At 38.9% G+C, this 24419-nt stretch overlaps 1 protein-coding gene across 2 annotated transcripts in view; it reads left to right on the top strand.

Moving 5' to 3' along the window:
• Nucleotides 1-19943, top strand: part of LOC139009065 (HUWE1-associated protein modifying stress responses 1) — a 29562-nt gene extending 9619 nt beyond the window's left edge. The window contains exons 3-5 of one of the 2 annotated variants that reach the window (XR_011471262.1): nt 3718-3993; nt 16905-18433; nt 19809-19943. Coding sequence is in view for 1 of the 2 variants with exons in the window: in XM_070413000.1 (XP_070269101.1) it covers nt 3718-3993; nt 16905-17149 (521 nt within the window). In the remaining variant the exon portion in view is untranslated. Of the gene's footprint in view, nt 1-3717; nt 3994-16904 lie in introns of both variants that reach the window. The other variant, XM_070413000.1, reaches the window with a different exon arrangement.
• Nucleotides 19944-24419: the final 4476 nt, after the last annotated feature.

Genomic DNA, 24419 nt, shown 5'->3' with positions numbered 1-24419 from the left:
GTGTCAACATGAGATTTTCCTATTTAGGGAAAATAACAGATTGGATTAATCTGGGTGGTAAACTAATTGGATTTGTTTTCAGGAGATGTTGTTAATGGTATAAAACTAAGCTATGTCCAGGCAATGCAAAAGTGTGTACCTGAAGACCTTAAATGTTATATCTGCTTTCCTTCTACTCTATCTTCTAGTAGGTAAAAGTCACAAAATGCCTAATTTTTAGTGTGCTCTTGGGTTTGGATATTGAGACTTGTGCAGAATTTTTGAGATGAAATGATTTGTCAGTTGCATACACTATAAAAGAAGTTCACAACTAGTTATTTAACTCATCTAAACCAGTGAATATTGAGTTTTCCAATTTTCTTCAAATCTGATTAAATCATCAGCCTCTTGCAGATCTAAATTTTGAGACTTTCTTGTGCCTTTAATCAGAACAAACCAAAACTTTGTTTGCCAACCTCTTTCTTTCCTGGATTGTCAGTTTCTTTAAACTAAACCACCTTACTGAAGGTTTGTAGCAGGTGTAGCTTCTCTTTTTTGCTGTCTGTTTTGTCAGATGTACATTTACATGTCTGCTTCATCTTTGTGCCATCAAAGCCTGCTTTGGGCTTGTTGTGTCCCTTTCATGCTTCCAACTTTTTCCCCTCTGTATATCTAGTTCTGGGCTTACCTCCATTTAGTTCTTGAAAAATGAAATTTCCTTAGTCATTGTGTTTGGAAAAAGAGAAGCTTCTCCAGTTATGAACTGGATTACAATTCTTTTAGGTGTAGGGCAGGTTTTTAGAAACCTGGTTGCTCTAGGCCAGTGATGGCGAACCTTTTGAGCTCGGCGTGTCAGCATTTTGAAAAACCCTAACTTAACTCTGGTGCCATGTCACATATAGAAATTTTTTGATATTTGCAACCATAGTAAAACAAAGACTTGTATTTTTGATATTTATTTCATATATTTAAATGCCATTTAACAAAGAAAAATCAACCAAGAAAATGAGTTTGCGTGTCACCTCTGACACGTGTGTCATAGGTTCGCCATCACTGCTCTAGGTTCATATATTTTGTGTTTCTTCTTCTCCCTTCTTTGGGATGGGCTTAGTTTTCTTGATGACTTGATTTCTCTTAAAATGCTTCAATTTCTTCAGAAAACTTAAGGTCTAGACACAGCTTAACAAGGTCATCTTAGAATTTTTATCTACTCCTCTAAGGGGTGGCTTCATCTAAGTCTTTAAGACTGAGAGGTGGAAAAGTGCTCTATTGTCCTCTTAAATACAATTTGCCTTTAAGATGGAGTTCATACTTCCTTTTTGTTTATGTGAAATGAGAAATCAGAAGACATTGATTCATGTAAGTTGGCCATTATTCTGGTAGTGAAATACTGGAGAAATGACTTCATTCTTGAGCTGCTTTTTATATCTGTAAAATTAGAGTCTACTTTTTCAAAATTGGGATGGAGTTTTAATATTTTTAAGAGTGCTCCCATGGACAACTTCCCTTTTTCTTTTTAACTTTTTAGCAATAAGGAATGATCATCTGGTAAGGAATAACTTTTTTTTAAAATATATTTTACTGACTTTTTACAGAGAGGAAGGGAGAGAGATAGAGAGTTAGAAACATGGATGAGTGAGAAACATCCATCAGCTGCTTCCTGCACATCTCCCACCGGGGATGTGCCCACAACCAAGGTACATGCCCTTGACCGGAATCAAACCTGGGACCTTTCAGTCCGCAGGCCGATGCTCTATCCACTTGAGCTAAACTGGTTTCGGCAGGAATAACTTGTAATAATATTCTGCTTGTGTTGCCCTCTTTGCCATCTTTTTTTTAATAATAGAAATTCATACAGTTTAAGAGCCTCTGTGATGTCTGAATTCTTGTTTTTCTTTTTGGGACACCGCTCTTCATTGATTATTGCTACTCCTTTCAGAATCTATCTTTGTAGCAGACAAGGGATTTAAAAAGAAAAAAAGGCCATGCTGGGCCGCATGGCTCAGTGGTTGAATGTTGATCTATGAAACAGAAGGTCACAATCCAAATCCTGGTGAGGGCACATGCCTGGATTGTGGGCTTGATCTTGTTGTAGGGTGGGCGGAAGGCAACTGATCAATGATTCTCTCATTGATGCCCCCCCCCCCTCCTTTCCTCTCTGAAATCAATCTGTAATAATAAAAGTGTAATATGCTAATTATAGACTGAACATCTTTCCAGACGACCTTCCGGACGAAGCTCGGGCTGCAAAGGAAGCCTGGGTCCTGGGTGCCTGCCGGCTGCGGGAGGGAAGCTCAGGTCTCGGGTGCCAGCGGGAAGCCGGTGCTGGCAGCTGGGGGAAGGAAGGACTACTCTTGCACGAATTTCATACATTGGGCCTCTAGTAAAAATATTTTTAAAAAATTACAGGTAGTTCTTTATCTCAGGATCTTTTGTAAAAGCAAATTTTTGCTTAACACAAAAAATCATCTACATTTCTTGGCCTTTTATTGACTTCAGAGAGGAAGGGAGAGGACGAGAGAGAGAAACATCAATGATGAGAGAGAATCATTGATCGGCTACCTCTTGCACACCCCACACTGGGGATCGAGCCCGCAACCCAGACATGTGCCCTGACCAGGAATCGAACCGTGACCTCCTTATTCATAGGTTGATGCTCAACCACTGAGTCATACCAGCTGGGCTATTAAAGATATACTGGTGGTTTTCTGCTGCTTGAGTAGCACAACTAAAAATAAATTTCAGGGATTGTTTTCTTGAACATTCTGGTTCTTTATATAAGGGGGAAATATCTACAGGGAGACTGGGAGGCCAGAAATTTTAAGGCAAGGTCTTTTGGAATTGGAATGGTTATGAGTTTATGGAAAACTGTTGGGTACTGGAGTAGAATGAAGCTATACCTAGGGAAATGAGTGAAACCTTTTTGTTTCAACCGTACTGTTCAGTTTTGTTGAGTAGTCAATCCGAATTAATTTCCCCGTTTCTAAAAAGTTTGCTGCTCCTTTCAGTACGTTCCCCCGGTCAGTGCTGAACTGGTCAGTAGGAGTGCATCTCCAAAATAACATGGTAAATGCTGCTGGGTGAGCGAGGCCTGATTGATACGCAATATTTAGTCATCCATTGAATGATCCTATTTAGAATTCATGAGAATTCACTTTTTTTTTTCTGAAGGAGAGCAGTATAGATTAATGGATAAGAACCACAGACTCGAGCAAAGTTCTAGCTCTTGTATATATTATTCTGTGACCTTCATGAAGTTACTCAGCGCTCAATTCCTGTTTTCTCTTGCAATAAGGGGACAGCAGTACCGCTCTCAAGATACGGATTTGTATTAATCTTTTCTCAGGTGAAGCTGAGTATAAATAGTACTAATAAACATTTAATAATTTACCCATTGTTAGCATTATTAAATGAGCTAGTTTCATAGCAAGCTTTTTAAGGTAATAGCAATTTAAAGATGGAAATTTGGCTAATAAGTAGTCCCTCTTTTTACTTAAGTTTTGTAAAGAACATGGCAGAAGCTCCAGGACTATGTGATATGTTATCTGAATTTAGAGCATTATGATTAAATGTCACGTATAACAAACAAAAATACAATTCAGTTTAATAGATTACTGATAGATATAGAGAGCTCCATCCTTCATGATACTCATTTTGGTTAACTTGTAAAATTTTTTTTTTTTTAAATGCAGCATGGTTCTACTGATCATCATGTATCGTTTTCTTTTTTTCTAACAGAAAGTGTGGACACCCATCAGCGAAGTTTTGATATTGGAATTCAGATTGGCTATCAGCGACGCAATAAGGATGTGTTGGCTTGGGTTAAAAAGCGCAGAAGAACTATTCGTAGAGAAGATTTGATCAGCTTCCTGTGTGGGAAAGTTCCTCCACCACGAAACTCTAGAGCTCCCCCAAGACTGACTGTAGTGTCCCCTAACCGAGCTACTTCAACGGAAACTAGCTCATCTGTAGAGACTGATTTGCAACCCTTCCGGGAAGCCATAGCTCTGCATGGTAAAGCCGTTTAAACATATTTCTTTGGAAAATGGTTAAGAGTGTGCCTGTGGATCCATTTTCATATTTAGGTTTAGGTCCAGATATATGATTTTTTTTTCCATTATAGTAACTACTTGCTCTAGAAATGTTTAAATAGAATGGAAGCTAAGGACATATATGGGCAAATTTTTTAATATTAGCTAACCCATTCTAAAAAATGTTTTTAGAAAGTTTGAGCTTACTGATTTTACAATAACAGTCTTTTGCAGCATTGATTAGACTTTATTGCTTTACACTTATGTTATACATGTTTTCTTACTCTCTGAGGCAAAGAGGAAGTTCTTGTGTTTTAAGAATTCTACCAGAGTAATAATTTCCTAGAGGAGCCTAGTCAATGATAGGCTGGTATAGCTCTCAGGGGAACTACTTTTGACACCCCAAGTTCATGTGCCTGTAGAAGGTGAGAGTTGTGATGATGAACCAAGTGGGAGTGGGTAAATGGAAGATTAATCGACTTCCCTTATGTCTATTGTCCCTTAGGTCCTTTGCTTTGTTAGGCAGACTGTCAGAGGACAGGTCCACTTCATTAATTATTGCTACCATCTCCCCAGGCCAGACCTGTCATAAAAAAGGCATTCTTGGCTGAGGGGTTTAATATTACTGGAGAAGTCTGGGTATGTATGTAGTCAATGAGTCTGTTGTTGCTTGTTCTCTAATACAGACTTTCAAATAGAACTAGGAGAAATACTTCTATAGGACAACATTTAATACTGCTATAAACAATAAAATAATACTTGATTGAAGCCAAGGTGAAACATGGATTGTGCCAGTGACTAAGCATATAGAAGTGATTAGTGAGTCCATAGTGTAGGTCATTTAAAACAAAGTAAGCTGGTAATAAAAATAGTGGAATATACACAAAGGGCTTCTATATCCTTGAAACTTTAATGCTTATAGAGATTTTTGTTCTCTGTGGCAAACTTTGATTCCTTATCTTAAAACTAGAACATGGGATTTGAAGTGTTTGCCTCCCCCTCCCCCATTGTGAGTTAGTTTAGGATAAATTAAAAAATACAAAAACATTTATTGCAAGAAACTATGATGTATGGATGTGATATTTACTGCTTGCTCTTTCTAATAGAGTGGAATAGTTACGCCATCAGAACTTTCGAAACTCAGGCAAAATACAAATTTATCTGTTCCTATTGAATTACAGTTTCACATCTTTTACCATTAATTTGGAAAATTTACTAAAAGTATGCAGTTTGTCAGATTAATTTTATTTTAAAAAAATTTTAAATTGATTTTTAGAGAGAGTGAAAAGGAGAGCAAGTGAGGAACATCAGTTTGTTGTTCCACTCATCTATGCATTGATTGGTTGGTCCTTATACGTACGTGCCTGACTGGGGATTGAACCCGCAACCTTGGCATATGGGAACGATGCTCTAACCAACTGAGCTACCCATCCAGGGCTGTCAGATTAATTTTAATGCATTTGATGTAGTTATCTTGAGTCTTTTGCTTCTTCTTTTATCAAGCAAATTTATGACTCATTCGATATTTCTCCTGATAAAGTGTCTTTTTCTGTGTTATGCAATATTATACTTTAGAAGATAGATTTGAAAAACGTAAGAGCCACTCTTGTTTTCAGTTTTAATGCAGTTATATACAGGGTACCCAAAAGTAGGTTTACAGTTGTTCATTTGGAAAATAATACAATAATTAATAAGTAATAATAGAAGAATAAACTCTGTTTTGCATACTCAAAACTGTACACCTACTTTTTGCCCACGTTGTACAAAGGGCGAAGCCAGCCTTCTTCCCAAACAACTATATTCTCCAACTCCCCTTACATTTTTTTAAATTGAATCTGTTCAGTTTGTGATTCAGTATTTTACTGAACTTTGGGAATTTAAATAATAGGTTTAAGAAGGGATTCTTTATAGTTTTAACTTAGTTTAAGTTGTGAGGGTTTAAAAAAGTTTACTTATAAAGCTGTGTAGGAAAATAATCTTTTCCTTCAATAAATTTACCAGTAAATATAACAAGTAGTGCCAATCCAGAATATATCTGAGACTCAGTGGGCTCTTATTACTAAGGTTCCATACACCGAATTAATGTATTTAAAATTATGTGTGTTGTGGTAAAGTAATAGGGCCCCTTGAAAGAGTATACAGAAACATAATTTATACTGAGTTTTGTGCTCTAGTGGTTTTAGAGAGCATCAGCCTATTGGAAATACTAGTCTGATTTGAGTGTTTCAAGTAATTTGAATTATTTTTAATGGTAGGGTATTGTTAACTAAATTGTAAATATAGCTTAATGACTAACTTTGTAACGACTCGTGATCTGTTTTATTGAATAGTCTGTAAATTGAAGTGAAAATTGTTCAGATGACCTTTTAAAATGTATTTGAAACATCTTAATTAGGGCACATGCTTGTCAGAATTCAGTTTTGCATATAATTTGCTTAGCCAAATACATGAAATGTGAGGTCAAATTGAAGTTCTTGGAGTTCTACAATTGAAGGAAGAATTTAAATTCATGAAGTTTGGAATGCAAGATGGGGCATAGGTTAAAAAAAATTGCTATATTGAGGCAGACTTTTTGAGTTTATAATCAAAGCAAACATGAGTGTAGGTCACATTGATTCACATATCATGTCCTATCCATTTTTACCAGAGGATAATTACCTTTCTAGTTTCTTCTTCTTTTTTTATTAAAGGACTAGAGGCCCGGTGCACGAATTCGTGCACCACTGGGGTCCCTTGGCCTGGCCTGCACCCTCTCGCAATCCGGGACTCCTTGAGGGATGTTGGACTGCTGGTTTTGGCCTAATCCTTGCAGGCCAGGCTGAGGGACCCCACAAGTGCACGAATCCGTACACCAGGCTTCTAGTATACATATAAGATCTTTGGTTAATCTCTTACTGCTCTCCCCCTCCCCTCTTCCCTCTGAGATTCATCAGTCTGTTCCACGTTTCCATGTCTGCATTGAGCGTCTGTCCCCTGGTGGTCAGTGCATGTTATAGCTACCAGTTGAACGGTCGAACAGTCACTTAGGCTTTTATATATACAGATAATCTTTTTATTTTATTGATTTTTTTACAGAGAGGGAAGGAGAGGGATAGAGAGTTAGAAACTCGAAGAGAGACATCCATCAGCTGTCTCCTGCACACCCCCTACTGGGGATGTGCCTGCAAACAAGGTACATGCCCTTGACTGGAATTGAACCTGGGACCCTTCAGTCCACAGGCCCATGCTCTATCCACTGAGCCAAACCAGTCAGGGCTAGTTTTTCTATGTACTATGGGATTTAGTCATCTGATATTAAATTCAGAGAAGTCAAAGAAACACAAGCATACGCTAAACTGATTAATCCTTTAGTCCTTGTCTTAACATTATCAAAAATATACTGAACAAATTTACTGAGCACTGACTTAATGCCTGCCACCTTGTTTTTATTTAAACATATTTGAGATAGACCAAAATTATCTGGACCTTTTGTGGTTCTCTATTTTTCTCATTGTCCCTCTTTTAGTCATCCATTCTCTTCTAGAAATTTTCCTTTTCTCTTCTTAGGCTCTCAGACTTTTCCTCAGGCTCTCCCACTGACTTTAAATACTTCGAGGGCCATCTCAGTCTTAATTTTCAAAATTTATACTTCCAGTTGAGACCCTCCTTATTGCCAAATATAATGTGCACCATTATCTTCTGGCGGACATCTCCACAGGTGTCCCACAAGCATCTATCTCACACATTTCAGATTAGACTCATCCTTCCTCCCCCAACCACAGCAAACACATGTCTTTTCCTCATTTAACCATGCAGCAGACGTGTACATGCAGATTTTATGAAGTCTCTGGGCATGTATATATGAATGGAGTGGAGTGCTTTCTTTTCTGTTGAGGTCAACACAGTTGTATTAGATAATAATTTAATGTTTTGAACCCCGTTATGTGTAAGATATTCTGGGGCAATCTGGCTATGGATTCAGAAAAGGCTCTCTGGAGGAGGTGAGACCTGGGCTCTAGGAATAATCTTCCTGCTCTTATTTCCCAGTCCTGAATTGACCCATTTGCCAGTCCATCTTTCCTGGGGCGATTGGGAGTCGATTTTTTGGATCTCTTCTCTTTACTGAAAAAATAACCTTTGTTTTCCTATGGCCTATAGGGTGAAGTCAGAACTCAGCATGGCATTGCAAGGGCCTTATGACTTGGTCTTAACCTTGGGTCAGGTATCTTAGTCATATTGTTTGATCTATTAAATACTGCTATTTTCTTTCTTTTTTTTCTTTTTGTGTCTATCTTCTCCATTCTCTTTTGAAATTTTCCCTATGCCTGTTTATCCTTTCAGATTAAAAGCTTTCCTTCAGTTCTCATTTTCTCAATCTTTCACTGAACAGTATCTTTATCTTTGCTCTTCCAGTTTGAATTGTTTCCATGGCTTTTCCTTCCATTAGACAGGGCTGCCTTAGGGAAGGGGCCTTGTCTCACAGCTTCTGGCTTTAGTAGAACCTGGTGTAGATGTGTTCTGGGCTTAATGCTGGTTCAGATGTCTGTTAGGTAAATGGGTGCAACACAGTGTGGGCAAAGAACCTTTAGAAAGAGTAAGGATACAGTTCCCTAGGTGACTGCAATACGGGTACACTAACTGGTGTTCCTTAGGAGTGCTACAAAGTAAACCTAAATTAGAACAACCAAGACTTGGAGTGGGGCCTGAGGATGACTTATAATAAGAACTATACTTTTAATGTTTACTTGGTGTCAGCACCCCACTAATAAGGAGGGTCTCCTTTAATCCACACTCTTACCTTGAGTCTTTGCCATTTTATCAGTGAAGAAAGGTTTATTTGGATAAAATGGAAGCAGTCAGTAAGTAGTAAAATAGATATTCTAGATCTGTCTGAATATCTAAATGAATGTTCCTAACCACTGTGCCTCTGTGTTTGTACATTTGGGGTTTCTCTACTCCCTCCCCTTGGTAGGGGTAGGGGATGGGATGGGATAGGTCTCCAGGCTTACTTTTCTAAAGACATCAGAAAATAACATGAATTTGTATCTTTTGGTTTTTTCCCCATAAGGAAATGTGGACAAGTAGGCTTGAAGATCAATGGCTGTGACCATTTAAACTTTGTATACAGGCTACTTTCCCAGTATGACCTTGGGCAATATGGTTAGCCTCTCCAAGGCAGTCTCCTTTGTTGTAAAAGGTGTAATACTTCGTTAATAAGGTGATGTAGTAAATGAGAAACTACGCAAAGTACCTACCCTTCCACAACACTGTGTAAGTGTTCTTTGACTTGAGAGGAGCAGGACCTCTGGTTAGTTCTAAGTCCTGTGAGTGCTCTCTTTGCCCCTGAATGCAAGTTTAGACTTAGAGTTCCAGTGGCATTCGGGGCTACTTTTCCCCCTCCCTTTTTAATAAGGGTGGCTTTTTAAAATTTCAGAAATCACTCCAGAGGGACAGGGATTACTTGCAAATTACTGTTAATTACTTACATTACTTGCTAAGACCTTGAGCTTGTTTCATGTTGATATAAACCAGTGAGGTTGGTGATGTTCTCTTTGTATTGTATGGAGAGAGAGATTCTGAGTTGGCATGCCCAAGCTAGTGGTTTTGTCTGGAAAAAAGCCTTAGATTGAAATCTAGTGTCTTTATTCTGAGTTCTGTTTGTCATCATGAGATTTAGGTGTTGTAAGGGTCCAGAGTAAGAATGGGACATGCCTTCATATAGGGAGAAGATGGAGACCTGGATGGAAGAGGAAGCAGGATGCCAAGTCAGACTTTGTTTAAACTTTATTCAAAGCTTTGCTCTCATTCAAATCATCTCATAGGTGGTCTTTGTAGGTTTCTGGCCCTGGTTCAGACTATTCCAGAAAAATCAGAGACACTTTGTTTTAGTTCCAGAAGTCATTTTGATAATCTCTACTGCTGTACTAGGAACTAACCCTACTGGGCCTGGGTTAACCCTTTGTAAAATTCATCAGTTCAAACTCAAAAGGCCTCTAGCACAATAGGGTCTCGTGTCTGGTGGGAACCATTGCTATTAAGTAGCATTTGGCTTTGAAATGTCACCTTGTCCAATTTTAAGTTTGTTTTGTTTAAAACAAGTTTAAAAAAATACAGTGTAAGTGCTGGGAGGGACTTAGGCAAACATAGGTAGTCTAGCCTTTAATACAAAATGAGAATTTGAAAAAGGAAAGAAACAAAAGTAAAGTTTTCTTTTTTTTTTTTTTTTTAAGAAATAACTTTGTGAGATAACAGTACCTATTTAGTGAGTATTGAAGTCTAAAGTCTTTGTTGTTGTGTTTTGTGTGTATGTGGATGCAGTGTTATAAAATTCTGACTTTTGCAATTAAATTCCTTCTGTGGAAGGTTGTAGTCATTTAAAAAATAAAGTATTATTCTGTAGCCTTTCCTATTGCCCAACATTTACTGAACACTGTAAATAGCAAGCGCTATATTAGAGAGGCTAGTGGTAGGAGCAGGGTGATACAAAGGAGAATCAAATAATCTCAAGGAATTTCTAGCCTAATAGAATTACATTAGACAGTTTGAAGTTTATAAACCCAGGCAATCAGATAGAGGGACAGTGCCAACCCCTTAGGAGTTAATAGGCTCCAATTCTGTTTTCTCCCTTTTTGCCTAACACAGTCTTTCTCTGAGGGTTGTGGAGATCCTTATTCTCATAAATTATTAAATTATTTGACAAATCCTTGGATCTGGAGAAACTGGGTATAGGGCCTTATAAGAAAAATGTAATTGTTTGAAATTGTTTTCAGGGATATAAGGTCAGCTAGGAATTTTTACCTAGAAAAAATGTAAGTTCTTAATTTGTCATACTTACATAAAACTGAGTAAGACTCTTCTTCCCCTACAATTTATGGAAAACTGATTCTGGGCAGCCTGAACCACAACAGGATTGTCTTTCTCCTTGAGCACAGGTTTTGCAGCTTTTGTTATTTTGTCATTGTTAGGCCTGTGTGCACTAGAGTGATAATAGAAGTTACTAAATCTTCCTCTTAAAATTTCTTATTCAGTTGAGGTCTGTCTGGTACATTTCGGAAGAAATTTAAGTAATTATGCTTGGTTCTCTGTCTCTCCCCCTTCCCTGTCACTTTTCATCCCTTCCATTTGTAAAGCTAAATATTTAGACACAAAATTTGACAGTTGAGCACAAAAATTTAGATTAACTATTTTTAAACTGATGGTATGTTATAAAAGAAACTCCTTGGAACTGTCTGTTGCAGAGGACTATTTGGAACTGACCTGTGGGGGATTTTTGTACATCCACCTTTTAAAGTCCCTTTTCTCCTCTTGCCCAACTTCTAGCACAGTGTGTGGAGCTGTAGATTCTTAATAAATGCTTGAATGTTGTGATCTGTATCTTCTTGAATAACAGATATCATCAGTTACTTAACAGTAAAATGTTTTAAGAACTTACTTGGAAATTAAGATATAAGAGATTAATGCACCAAAGCCATCTCATTTCTTAATTGCTTAAGATGGATTATTTTAAAGAATATTCTTTAAAATTCCTCTTAAGGCTGGAATTTCTAAACTAATGCCCATTGTTCAGACCAGCCTCTGAGAACAAGAATAATTAAGGCAATTAAGATAGCATTAAAATTTTTGACGAAAAGTTGGCATTTTCTGTATGTTAATGTTAGATATAACTTGCTGAGGGTCTAGGACTTAACTAAAGCTTCCAACATCCATGGTACAAAATTGCTTGAACTTGCAATAAAATTATGATGGCCTTTTTTTCTCCATTAAGGTGAAAAAGGAGTCCATATAGATAAAGGAATACATGTAGCCATGCCTCAAAGCCAGTTTACTCACCTAGTACTTCTTAAAAAATCCATTGGTAGTTAATGAAGGGATTTAACATTTGAATTTATTATTTTTTTGCTAGTTTTCTGATTTATTAATACTAATTTCTTGGAAAATTGAAAAATTTCCAAAAAGTAAATATTCAGTATCTTGTTATCCAACTATACAAAGATAACAGCTGTTAAATGTTTGGTGCATTTTCTTCCAGTCTTTTTTCAATGTATAAATATTAAAATTATTTCATAGTTGAGATCATACTGCAATATGTGGTACTGTATCTTGCTTTTTTCATTTTAACATGAGCATTTCCCCATGGCATTAAAACTGTCTTTGAAAAATTGAAAGCATTTTGGGCTGTCAGCGTAACTGAAAATGTTTTCTTGGTGTGACATGTATCTTTGTAATTGATTTGATTTAGTGTGCTTTGCTTCAATAAAAGTTCAGTATTGCAATTTACAGATTGGGGTGGGGAGTGGTCTACTTCAAATTACCAAAATCTTCCTAGTAGAATTTCTTTTTCAATGATTCAACTCCCCCTGGTGCATTTAAAACACCACACTTACACACAAGTGCTTTTTGCTTAAAGCCTCTGAACACAACTTTGTGAAAAGGGAGGGCTATCCATTTGACTAGTGCAATTCATTTCATATGCAAGAATACCAGTTTCTTAGGGTTCAGTTAGGATGTTAACCACTTTGTTCTAGCTGTGGGGATTTCAAATTCCCCTCTTTCTGGTGGAGCACATCTGCAGAGGGTCCTGAACCTGTCTTGCTGAGTGGATCAACAGTAATAACAGTCTGCCTTCTCTTTCAGGGCTATCCCTCACAGGGCTGGGGGTGGGGTGGGGTGGGGTGGGGTGGGGCAGGGTGGGGTAGGGTAGGGTGGGGCAGTGGTGGTGGTAAACAAATAGAGTATAGACCTGGCTTCCAGGCCAGAGGCTGCTGGTGGAGGAAGGAGGTGGATTGGTTCTGCATTTACTCTTTCACTGCCTATGTGTGACCTAACTATGTGTTGGTAAGCTGGAATCATGTAATTCTCAAAATAGGATTTTCTTATTATGCTAAGCATGAACTTGATATGAAAATAATAGTTATGTGCTGCTTTTAACAATTTACCATGTAACCTAGATTCCTATAACCTGGACTTGTAACTTTGTTTTAGCTCCAGTGGGAGCTTTCTTTTCAAAGTATGATTAAATTCTAATTTTTTTCCCTCATTCCTTCACTAATCATTTAAAATGGATGCAGAAACTTTAAAACTGATAAAGTTTATCTTGTATTAAGCAATTGAGACTTTTCTGTCTAATCATACTACTTGTTCTATTGCTTTTTGTCAATTGATATTCCTATAGCTCTTTTGAAAAAGTGTGTTTTTGTTGGGTGTATGCCCTTGGGCTATACAACTTCACTTTTAGTTCTGAAGCATGTTTAGATTCTCTGTACTTGTATAGGCCTGATTGTTCATGTGGCTTAGCTAAGGTTTTCTAAAGCATCTTTTAGTAGCTGTCATTGGTTTATTAAATAAAATTTGGGCTGTTTAAAATACACTTTTTTTTTTGGTTGTTAATCTTAATTTTTTTTTTTTTTTTGGACACTTAGAAAGTCTTTTTGGGGAAGATTAGTTAAACTTTGAAAAGAAATCTCACTGCTAAGAGTAGGTAATGTTGCACATTGTAAGTTTACTTTAGCTGTCAAACTGAACCCAAGTCAAACACCCAACAGAAAAAGATAAATTTTGTGGAAGTTACTGGGGAATTTTCAAATTGATATTTATGCTCATCTTTTTCTTGGAGAATGGCAAGGGCGTGCCTGTTCACTTCTGATGGAGTGACTTATGAGCCTTAGGTGTTTGTCCTTACGCGTTAAATCATACTGCCCTGAAACCGCTACCTTAAGAGGAGCATTGGGGTGGGGTGGACTTCTTGAAGTTTGTGTGTGTGGTTTCAAATAATATCCTGAGTTGAATTACTGCAGTAGTTTAGTCTATTGCTGAAGGTCCAAATTTTGCAGTATAATTACCTTAGAACCTCCTGCATTATGAAACAAGTATGATGGTTATTGTTTAAAGTATTTGGACATCTTTCAGTAGTATGTTGTGAGGACTGAGGTTACAGACACAGCTTTCTCGAGTTTACAGACTTGGTGAAAAATTTTTAAAAAATGCCAGTAATTTGGGAATAATTGAATTTTTAAGTTGATGGCAAAACTTTAAGTGAAGAGGGCTACTTGAGTTTATTTTCTGGTGTTGGAGAAGTGAATAAACATTAACAGCTTTGGATTTCGGTGGGTTTCAAAATATTGGATAGGACTCTGAAGCATCATTGTTTTTCAGAATTCAGTGAATGTTACGTGCCAGGCACCGTATTAAATTTATTAGCTAGAATTGAAAAGATAGTTGAATGATGGTATGATGCTACTGTGCTATTCTAGAAAATGAGCCCGAGATGCTGCTTTCCCTCCTTTTATTTTTTTGATTAGCATGTGTGGGCTGGGAAAGGAGGAGTACAGTTCCTTTTGCAAATGTTAAGTTTGAGATGAAACTTAACAGGAGAAGCAGCTTTCCTTTTTAAAATTTATTTTAAGTAAATCCGTGTGGGCTAGGGAAGGAGCCCAGTTCTTTTTGAAAATGTGAAGTTTGAGATGTCCAACAGGCAGTTAGAAAAATGGATAGGTCCTTGAGGAGAAATGTCTGCTCCTGTGGCGCACTGATTTGGAAACTGGGTAAGCGAATGGGTCAAGGCCATACCAATCTGCCGGTCAGAAAGAGGCCCACACAGGCCACTGAGAAAGGAGCAGAGACTTTGAAGCAGGAAGGAAGAGGAGCCCGCAAGAGACTATAAAAAGGAGAGGTGGGAAAACCAGAGGAGAAGCCCTCAGAAGGGAGGTTTAAGACCAGATAGGAGAGGAGCTCGGCTCGGCTCATCTCCCACTGGTCCAAATGACATGCCTATAATGTCTGGCTTCCCTTTGCTCCTTTCCTATTATTACTAACTAGTTAATTACAACGGTATCAGAGGCACTGGAAAAACCAGTGGGAAGCAGATGTTGGAAGGTAGGCACAGGCCCAGCCATTGTAGGAACTGCAAATTCTCAGGTACAGGCAGTCACGATTCAGTCTTATGGGGCCAGAGGAAAGCAGGAAAGGAGAGTAACTTCAAAGAGATGGGGCCTAAAGCAGGCTAGGCCCTCTAGACCCTAAGGTCACTTCACACTGAAATACTTTAGACTTTTAAGAGGGGGCAGTATAACAGTGAATAGGAATATGGAATCTACTTGAGTTTAAGTCCCAGTTTTTGTTTTATTAGCTGTGTGATCTTGGGTGGCTCACTTAATCTTGGTGTTTCATCTACAAAATGGAGATAATACAGGTGTCATAGGGTTATTTTGAGGATGAAATTGAAAAGTACTTAGTGCAGTGCTGGACACAGTAAGTACTCCAATATTCGTGCTTGTACTCTATTTTTTTTAAAAATAGTTGCCAGCCTTGGAAAGGTGTTTAGAGCTTAAAAGGGACACGATTAGATTTCCTCTGGCCATCAGTGGGAAGGGTTGGATGTGTTGTCTACAGGGAGAGCAGTGAGGGGACAGGTTGGTTAGAGCAGCTTAGAAGAGAGGTGAGGGCTGCAGAAACATGCTTAACATGTGGGAGGTGGTTGAGGCTGTGGGCTTGAAAGTTTTTACAGTATTTGTAGAGTGAGAACAATGTCAAAGGGAATTTAATAGATTTGATGTGGTAGGAGGCAGAAAATTCTTTTTCAACTTAATGTTCACATTTAATTCATATTTACAAACCTAAGATTAGAAAGAATGGGCCCCTATGAAACCACCCTCTTCTTATTCTTTGGAAACATTGATAATACTAGATCATATTACATAAATTTAATCAAGCGACAACAAAATCCCATGGTGATACTAGAATAGCGTAAGGGGAAATTCGTGAGAAGAAATACCTACTGCCAATGGTGTTAGGCTTTTAAATTCAGTGCTGTGGTTTATGTTTTCTTGTCTCACGCCTTTTACAGGTTTATCCTGAACGTTTAGGAGTGGAACATGTCTGCCTCCTTAACTGTTCAAGAGTAAGGAATTGAGTGTTCAGCAATGAGTGTTAGGTCTATTCTGGATTTAATAACTTAACTGTGCAAGCAAAGCAGTAGGATTTTTTATGGTTCTCTTGCCCTTCCCCACTGGATTATAGATGATAATGAGTTAGGTTGTCCTAAGGGGGTATCTAACAAATAGAGTCCAGAACTTGAGTAATCAGGCAGCCCAAGTTGTCCAGGGCAGACTTGTTTTTTTAAAATATGTTTTTATTGATTTCAGAGAGGAAGGGAGAGATAGAAACATCAATGATGAGAATCAACTATCTGGCTGCCTCCTGCACACCCCCTACTGGGGATTGGGCTCACAACCTGGGCACGTGCTCTGACTGGGAATTGAACCGTGACCTGGTTCATAGGTCAACGCTCAACCACTGAGCCATGTTGGCAGGCCAGGGCAGACTCATTTAGTACTTGATGTCCCAGCAAAATTTATAGCAGTGAGCCTTTTTTTGGGGTTTGATAGTGTACTGTTTTGGATGACAAATTATAAAGTCACCTTATCTAGAAGGGGATGTTGAAAGCTTACTCAGGCCTGGAATGATTGCTTGTTCCCCTTTGTGCATGTAAACACACACCACCCTTCTAGACCCACAGACACATCAGAGAGAGGGATCTGTTGGAATGGTGACTTTCAATAACTGAAATTATTTAAAACAAGCACCTTCTGTCTTCAGCTATAAATTGCATATACAGTACCTAGCTAAGAGAGAGGGAGGATTTCATGACCTGTTTGTATACCTAGCATGGTGCTTGCTACATAAGCTTCCAATAGTTGGTACCTACCAATACTGTAAATATTGGTAGTATTACCAATAAAACATCTCATATGAAAGCCAGACAATTCCTCTTTCCAGAATAAAGCTTTGCTCTCTGGGGACCCCTTACAAAAGATGTCAGGCATCCTTTGACACTATGACAACATTGAAAGTAAAGTGGGTTGCTTTCAAGAGGGTTGAATAATTGAGCAACTCTAAAACCTTTTTTCTTCTTCCTAGGTCTTAGTGGTGCAATGGCTAGTATAAGCGTGCGTTCGAGTACCCCAGGCTCTCCTACACATGTAAGCAGTGGATCGAATGCTAGTCGAAGGAGAAATGGACTCCATGATGTCGATTTGAACACTTTCATATCAGAAGAAATGGCACTCCACTTGGACAATGGTGGAACTAGAAAGCGTACCTCAGCCCAGTGTGGCGATGTCATTACAGACTCACCAACCCATAAACGCAACAGAATGATCTAAACTGAAAACATTTTCACACCCACCATGCTGCTTGAAAGCCACTTGATCCTCAACATATACTATTATTGCAAAGGAAACATGAGGCCATCTTCCCTTGTTCACTGTTTCTAAGACAAGTGAATTCTATAGTGGTTGCCATAAAAGGAAGTTCTAGGTATTTACAGTAGATGCCTCTTGTAACCATGGCTTTCTTAAAACTATAATCCTAGCAGAGGACATCAGATATTGTGTAGTTAGCAAGATCATCATAGGCAAACATATATCCGTTCCAAGGCTAAAAGTGACCTTAACTGTATTTATTCTCAAAGGGAAAGGAAATATCAGATGTTTATTTGGTTATAGAATGCTTTTTTCCCCCTCCATTTCCTGCTGTGTTGAGTATTTTGCTTCAACAGTATTGCCAGGTTCCTAAAATTGTCTAAAACACGATTTGGCTTCCTCGTCAAATCTGCAGGCTTCCATTTTTGCACAGCAGCACTGTACCATGCACCTGATTTCTATATAGTAACAGTGTGCAACTTCTAATTCTTGGACTGTGCCCTGTTTTCAGTTTTCAAAGCAGTTGCTAATTCTGGTGATTGTGTGATGTAAAGAGGTGCTATGATGGTCATGCAATTAATACTTAATATTGAATCAATACACAGAACTTTATTGGATTCACTTTGTGTGTGTTAGTGCTCTAAAAGTAGCAATATTTTAATCGCCCCCAGATGAATGAACCCTTTAGGCTTAAACTCCAGTTTTAAGACAAGTACTGCTTCCCATGCAGGGTACTTATTCTTATGGTAAATGTAAACATGTAGACTGCACTCAAGGTGACCTCAAGTAGAGAGGTCATAAAATTTGAGAGTGGGCTTCCTTTTTGGTATAGTATTCATGAGAAGGGAGATGGATGGTGGGAGTGTAGGTATTCCAGCCTTTCTGTCCTGTTTTACATTTTTTATGAGTGCCCTACATTGTGCAGTTTCCATTGGAATGGGTGGCAGGTTAAAATAGGTCTTGATCTGCTTACAATGTGATTACAACTTAAATAGCAAAACCCAACTCGAATCCCTCTCCTAAAAAGGGCAGTTTGGAATCTCATTCTGGAAAAGATGGAATCGCATGGAGGTTCTCTAGATGTTAGGTAGACCTAAATAAAAGTTCTCACTAGATTCCTCTTTTGAGTAAAATATAAGACCTCTTGTAGCTACAATGTTTTAGAGCATGTTTCATCTTCATTTTTAATATCTCGAACTGAATGATAGTCTTTTTTTAGATGAAGAACTGATGTCAGCCTGCCAGGTACTGTAATTTATTCTACCATATTATTATATAATATATATCAAGTAGGACAGTGAAAAAATGTTTCCTTGCAAATTTGTAGTCCAGTATCAGTTACTTCTTTTTATCCTTAAAAGACCATTGCAAATCCAATGTAAGGGTTTTTCCAGTAATTTACTCACAGCACTTTGTTAAAGTTTGCAATTTTCAGCCATTTAATATCTTTATGTGAAAAAACTTTGCTAAGTTAACCATAATATTCATCGACTGGGTGGGATGTAAACAGAATGTTAGAAATGTGTGAACTGGAGTTCTGTAATCATTATATATAAAACCTTTTATTTAAAAAAGTCAATTCCATGCTAAAACTAGGAATGAAAGATATTTCTAAATTTTGGCAAAAGTGGATTATTTTTGTTTTAATATTATAGCAGGAAGAAATATAGCAATCTCTCATTTTACCTGAAATGGACAAACCTCTGTAATATGAATACTTTCAAGCTGCCCTTGGGATTATACAAAGAAATGCAGTTGGAGATATCTGTGTTTTTCTGTCGTTGTAAATTTAGATTCTGGAGTTGGGGTTTGGTGGTGTGATAAGTTGCTCACATGTGGCCAGAACTCCTACTCCTAAAGGATTTTTTTGAGATTGAGGAACGCATATTTAATCTCCCCTTTATGCCTTGGTTCTGTCTAGTTCCTCTTTCCAAGTTGAGTGACAATTTGGGGGGGGGGGGGTTGTTTTAGTTGGTGCTCTGACGCTTAATCTCAGTACCCTTTACTCTTGATTGTCAAATTTTGATAAAATATGTGCCATTTTCTTTGGTAAGAGAAAGCAGGTCTTGTCTGCCAGAACACAATTTATATGCCTTATTGGCTCCATTAAACTTTTTGAAAACTTTAGCATTCGTTACTTTTTTCCATTGCATTTAATCACTGGTAACTCCCTCCCTTTGTATCCCCTTGCTTTCTCCTGTGCCACCTGAGCACAGACTAACCCCGAGACCTAGGTTAGAAAGGAAAATTATTTCTCTTAGGAAAAGTTAGTTCTGACTGCTAGATTTTTAAAGCCTTTCTTTGTACCAGTTTAGATATAAAACGAATCATGGAAGATTGCATATATGTGTGGTACTTTTAAAATAATGATTTTTTTTCTCCCCCCAGTCTCTTGAGAACATTGTAGGCTGAATTTTAAAACTTAACACTTTGCTTTTGGGGAACAGAATCTCTCTTCATCTTGAGATAGATTATCAGATTCTTTTAGACATCGTAGCTCATTAGTTCTGTTCCTTTCATCCTAACTTGGCATGAGTGGGTTGAAGTCATCCTTACACTGCAGTGTTCTGAGCATGGCTGAAGCATTAAAACCTTAATTATAATGTCTGGTATTTTATAGAGTGAAATTAATGGAAACATTTGGCTGAATCTGAAGACCTGCAGTCAAATTCTTCAATGTGGTTTACCCAACTGGAGTAGTGGTACACATCTTAAATCACTCAATGAATAAATATTTAAAAAAACCAAAAAACCATGGGGCTTGTCTGCAGTTTTGTTGTGTTCATCACATCTGAATAACTCTTTGTAATCAAATGAAGTCCAGGCTTTTAAAAAGGAACTAGCCTACATTTTTTCCCCTAAGGGCTGTTGGAACGAACTCGCTCAACTTGAGTAATTGCTGCTTTGGGTCTCCATGTTTCCTTCCAGCAGTGAAAGGTGGGCAAGCTCTCTCTATAGCAAGGGCATGGCCAAGGTCTGACCATGAGAGTGAGCCAACCTGAGTGCAGTGAAGGTGCAAGATACCAAGAGGTGATTTGGAAATGGGGCCTATAGTTGGGGATATGGACAGCACAGTTAATTTTAGAAAATTTATGAACAAATCCTTAAATTTTTGGCATGATTACTGCCTAAATTGTTTGAGGCATGTAGTTACTGTTAGTAAATCTCATTGCATTTTATTTCATACAACTGTCACTTTGTCTATTAGGTTGATTCCTTAGGGTGTCTAGTGATGAAGTTGGGAATCTTCAGAAATACATTCTGTCCTCTAGGAATGGAGTGACTTGGGAGGTCCCTCCAAACAAGGTAAAAAAAAACCCCATGTTTGTTTACTTATTATTTTAATGTTTGTTGATCTTCACCTGAGGATATTTTTCCATTGATTTTTAGGGAGAGTGGAAGAGAGAGGGAAAGACAGAAATCGATGTGAGAGAAACACATCGGTTGCCTCCTTCATGAGTTCCGACCAGGGTCCCGGGCTGGGGAGGAGTATCCATCCAATCAAAGTACCTGCCCTTGACCGGAATCGAACCCGGGACCCTTTGGTCCTCAGGCTGGTGCTCTATCCACTGACCCAAACCGACTAGGGCAAAACCCATATTTATTAAAGTTAAACTTAAGATTTATTATTATTTTTTAAAATATATTTTATTGATTTTTACAGAGAGGCAGGGAGAGGGATAGAGACTTAGAAACAGCAATGAGAGAAAAACATTGATCAGCTGCCTCCTGCACACCCCCCACTGGGGATGTGCCCACAACCAAGGCACATGCCCTTGACCAGAATGGAACTGGGGACCCTTCAGTCTGCAGGGCCGACGCTCCATCCACTGAGCCAAACAGGTCAGGGCTAAACTTAAGATTTATTAATTAAAGATAATTCTGATCAGATGTTTATAGTGCCTGCTCTCCCCCACCCCTTTTGAAAGCTGTTAAAACTTCAATGAGTTCAGATGACCTTTCAGACTCTGAGGTGTGTTTAGAGGTGTGTGATGTTTCTGAGGTGTGTGATGTTTTAGTGGGGACAGTATTTTGGTTGATATTCCTTGTCTTGGACTGATGCATTTGACATGGTGAGATCCAGGGTTTTACTTCCTGTGATGGGACATGCATGCTCTCTTAAAGTTCAGCAGATAGCAGCCTGTAACATTGGTTTTCAGGATTCAACACAAACTTTGTAGCCCTCAGCAAAACTTGGAAGTTTCATTGATGCTATTCCAAGTTTCTGATGTCCCTTCATTTTATTTATATTGAATTAATGATTTAAAGAACACCTAAAACTGCAAAAATTAAGCCACACAACTGGTTATAGTGTATACATGTCTTTCTGCATGAAATATATGTGCGGATGTTTTATGACCTAATAGTACTTCATTGTATGGGTGGGCCTTAAGGGAATCACAGTTTAATTATTAGTATACTGCACAGCAGTGAATATTCTAGTTTTTTAAAAAAAAAATACTTTTATTGATTTCAGAGAGGAAGGGAGGAGAGAGAGAGAGAAACATCAATGATGAGAGAATCATTGGTCGGCTGCCTCCTGCACACCCCACACTGGGATCGAGCCTGCAACCCGGGCATGTGGCCTGACCGGGAATGGAACTGTGACCTGGATCATAGGTCCATGCTCAACCACTGAGCCACACTGGTCAGGCAATATTCTAGTTTCCTTAGGTTTCTATAGGATATATTTCTGTAGGTAGAATTGCTGGTTTAAAGGAATTCAAATTTAAGACATTGATGAATCCTACCAAAGTACTTTCTGCAAGGAACAGTTAAACTATGAACAAGGTGACAACAAGTGTGCCTTTGTCCCTATGACTTAGCCGAGATTGGCTATCTATACTATTTGCAGGCAGAAGGGAGCTTATATTTTCATTTGCTTTTTGCCCCCTCAAATGGAGAAAGAACCTTTGCTTGAAATTATGTGGATTTGAATGCTGACTTAATTACGTGTGGGTACCTGGGCCTCCCTGGGCTCAATTGCATCATCTGTGAAATAGGTATAATATTTAAAAAAAAATGACATGAAGCTTGGTGATCTGGATTCCATGAATAATTTACATTTACATTTGTAATCTGTCTTCCTTCAGTGGTGGCCCTTTAGGACTCTGGAATAGCGGAACAAATTAACATGAATTTCTGTAAAAAAAATGTCCTCCTTCACCCTCCTCACAGGTAAAAACTGACCAGTTTTGGAGAGTAATCTTCCAAATCACTTTCTATGTTTATAAGTATGATGTCGGTCATTCTGGTTAATGGGAATTTGAAAGCTACAGTCTTGAAAGTAGACTGATTTCACCTTGTTTTGGTGCAGTTTGAAACCAGATGGGGGGAGGGTAGGTACCAAATACACAGTGACATTTGTGTGCTGTGAAAGCTTGTCCATATGTCAGTAAGATCCTATTTTTCAGACAGGTTGAATGCCTGCCAAGGAGATGCCACAGACCAGCAACTACAGGCAGCCTAACCTTAGTGCTCAATGCTCACGTAGGTCAGGGCGCCGTGTCTTGTGAACCAAAGTTGAGGTGTTTGGTGTGTGCTGCAAGGGCTTTGATGCAGCTCCCTGTTAGCACAACTGTACACGTCAGTAGTGAGGGCTGTGACATCACTTCTTTTAAGTCTGGTGGCCATGTTGCTGAGCTGCCGGAAGTGTGGAGCTGCTTTGAGAGTTTCAAAAGTTCTAGTTTTTGTTATTTTAAAATACATTTTTATTGATTTCAGAGGGAGAGAGAGAGAGAGAAACATCAATGATGAGAGAGAATCATTGATTGGCTGCCTTCTGCACGCCCCCTACTGGGGATTGTACCCACAACCCGGGACTCTTCAGTCCACAGGCCAATGCTCTATTAACACTCCGGTGTGGGGTGAATTTCCCGCCAAAATATAAGATGGCCCGGGCAATTATTTAGGTTTCCCGCGCAAAATCAGGGATTTTAATGATACCTATTACCCCAATGGGTATGAAACGGTTCGCATACGCAGGTAGGTATCTTTGTGAACGGCAAACAAACAAATATTTGGTAATACGCAGTTACAATCGGCCCGAGTTTACACGTTTCCCGCACTCCACCGCAAATCTATATGAACCGAGTTAAGACGGCTCCCGCAGAGTACGCGCAATTCACGCGAGCCGACTTAACTCGTTTCCCCCACTCCAAGTGTTAACTGAGGCAAACCAGCTAGGACTCTCCCCATCTTTTTTTCCAAGGTGGTGTCGTAACCACAGTGGCAGTGTTGATTTCATGGCGCATCTAGCAATTGATGACTCCTGAGCAGTTTTGGTTTGTTGTTTGAGGGTTCCTAGGTTAACACACACAGAACTGTTTGCTAGCACGATTACGTTCTGTATATTATGGCTTATCTCTTGCCCATCTCAGTGTTGCTTAAATGTTTTGTACTGTGATCCACAGAAATACCTCCCATCAAGACCTCATGTGCAGACACACACATCCACCATAAGTAATACGAGTTGTAGAGAGCCGTTCTCTTACCTGTATCTGGTGCACTGGATCCTAAGTCCTGCCATCCGCTTACCTCTTTTTACATTTAAAACATTACAGTATGCTATGCTGTATGTGAACTACTGCACTGCTTCCACAACCAGTTTGGAAACCTGGCTCTCTGGAAGGCAGCTCCCTGCACTTTGTAGGTACTTGGACATTTCTTGAATGAGTGAGTAGATAAAAGGTGACTTGAAGAAATTTTCTAGGTTTTCATGAAGAGTCGCTATTTTTCCTCTTGGGCCCTAACAGTCTCAAGAGCGGGACTTTGGGGTCGGTGTGATGTAGGTGAGCCACTGCCTTGGATCTGTGTCGAGATGATGAAGCCCTGTTGATGGCTGGCACATGGTAAGCATTTACATGTTAGCCATTAAATGTGGTCACCTCACTGGCTGGCTGGATAAAATTTCCTTAGACTGAGGGGAGCTCTCCTGGGATCCACGCTAGTCAGTTCCCATTTCCTTTCCCCTCCAGTTCTGTGGTTCTCAACCTGCCTGCACAGGATCAGCCGTGCCCAGAATGTGCTCAGACAACTAACTGGGACTCTGTCAGATGGGACCAGGAACCAGTCTTTTTCCAGCTCCTCCAGTAGAGAACCAGCATCCAAGGATCTCCAGGGCATTCTGCAGAGAATTCCAAGGGGAATGTTACTTTGGCTTTTTACAGATTGTTCCTGGACAGATGGCCCATGGGTCTGGACTTCCTGGCGCCCTGAGGCTGAGGGCAGC

Source organism: Myotis yumanensis, unplaced genomic scaffold (genome assembly GCF_028538775.1).
Source record: "Myotis yumanensis isolate MYYU_CA2020_CCGP unplaced genomic scaffold, mMyoYum1.0.hap1 SCAF_4, whole genome shotgun sequence".
Taxonomy (NCBI): Eukaryota; Metazoa; Chordata; class Mammalia; order Chiroptera; family Vespertilionidae; genus Myotis; species Myotis yumanensis.
Note: the sequence above shows the minus strand (reverse complement) of the source record. Positions and strands in the feature narration are given on the sequence as shown.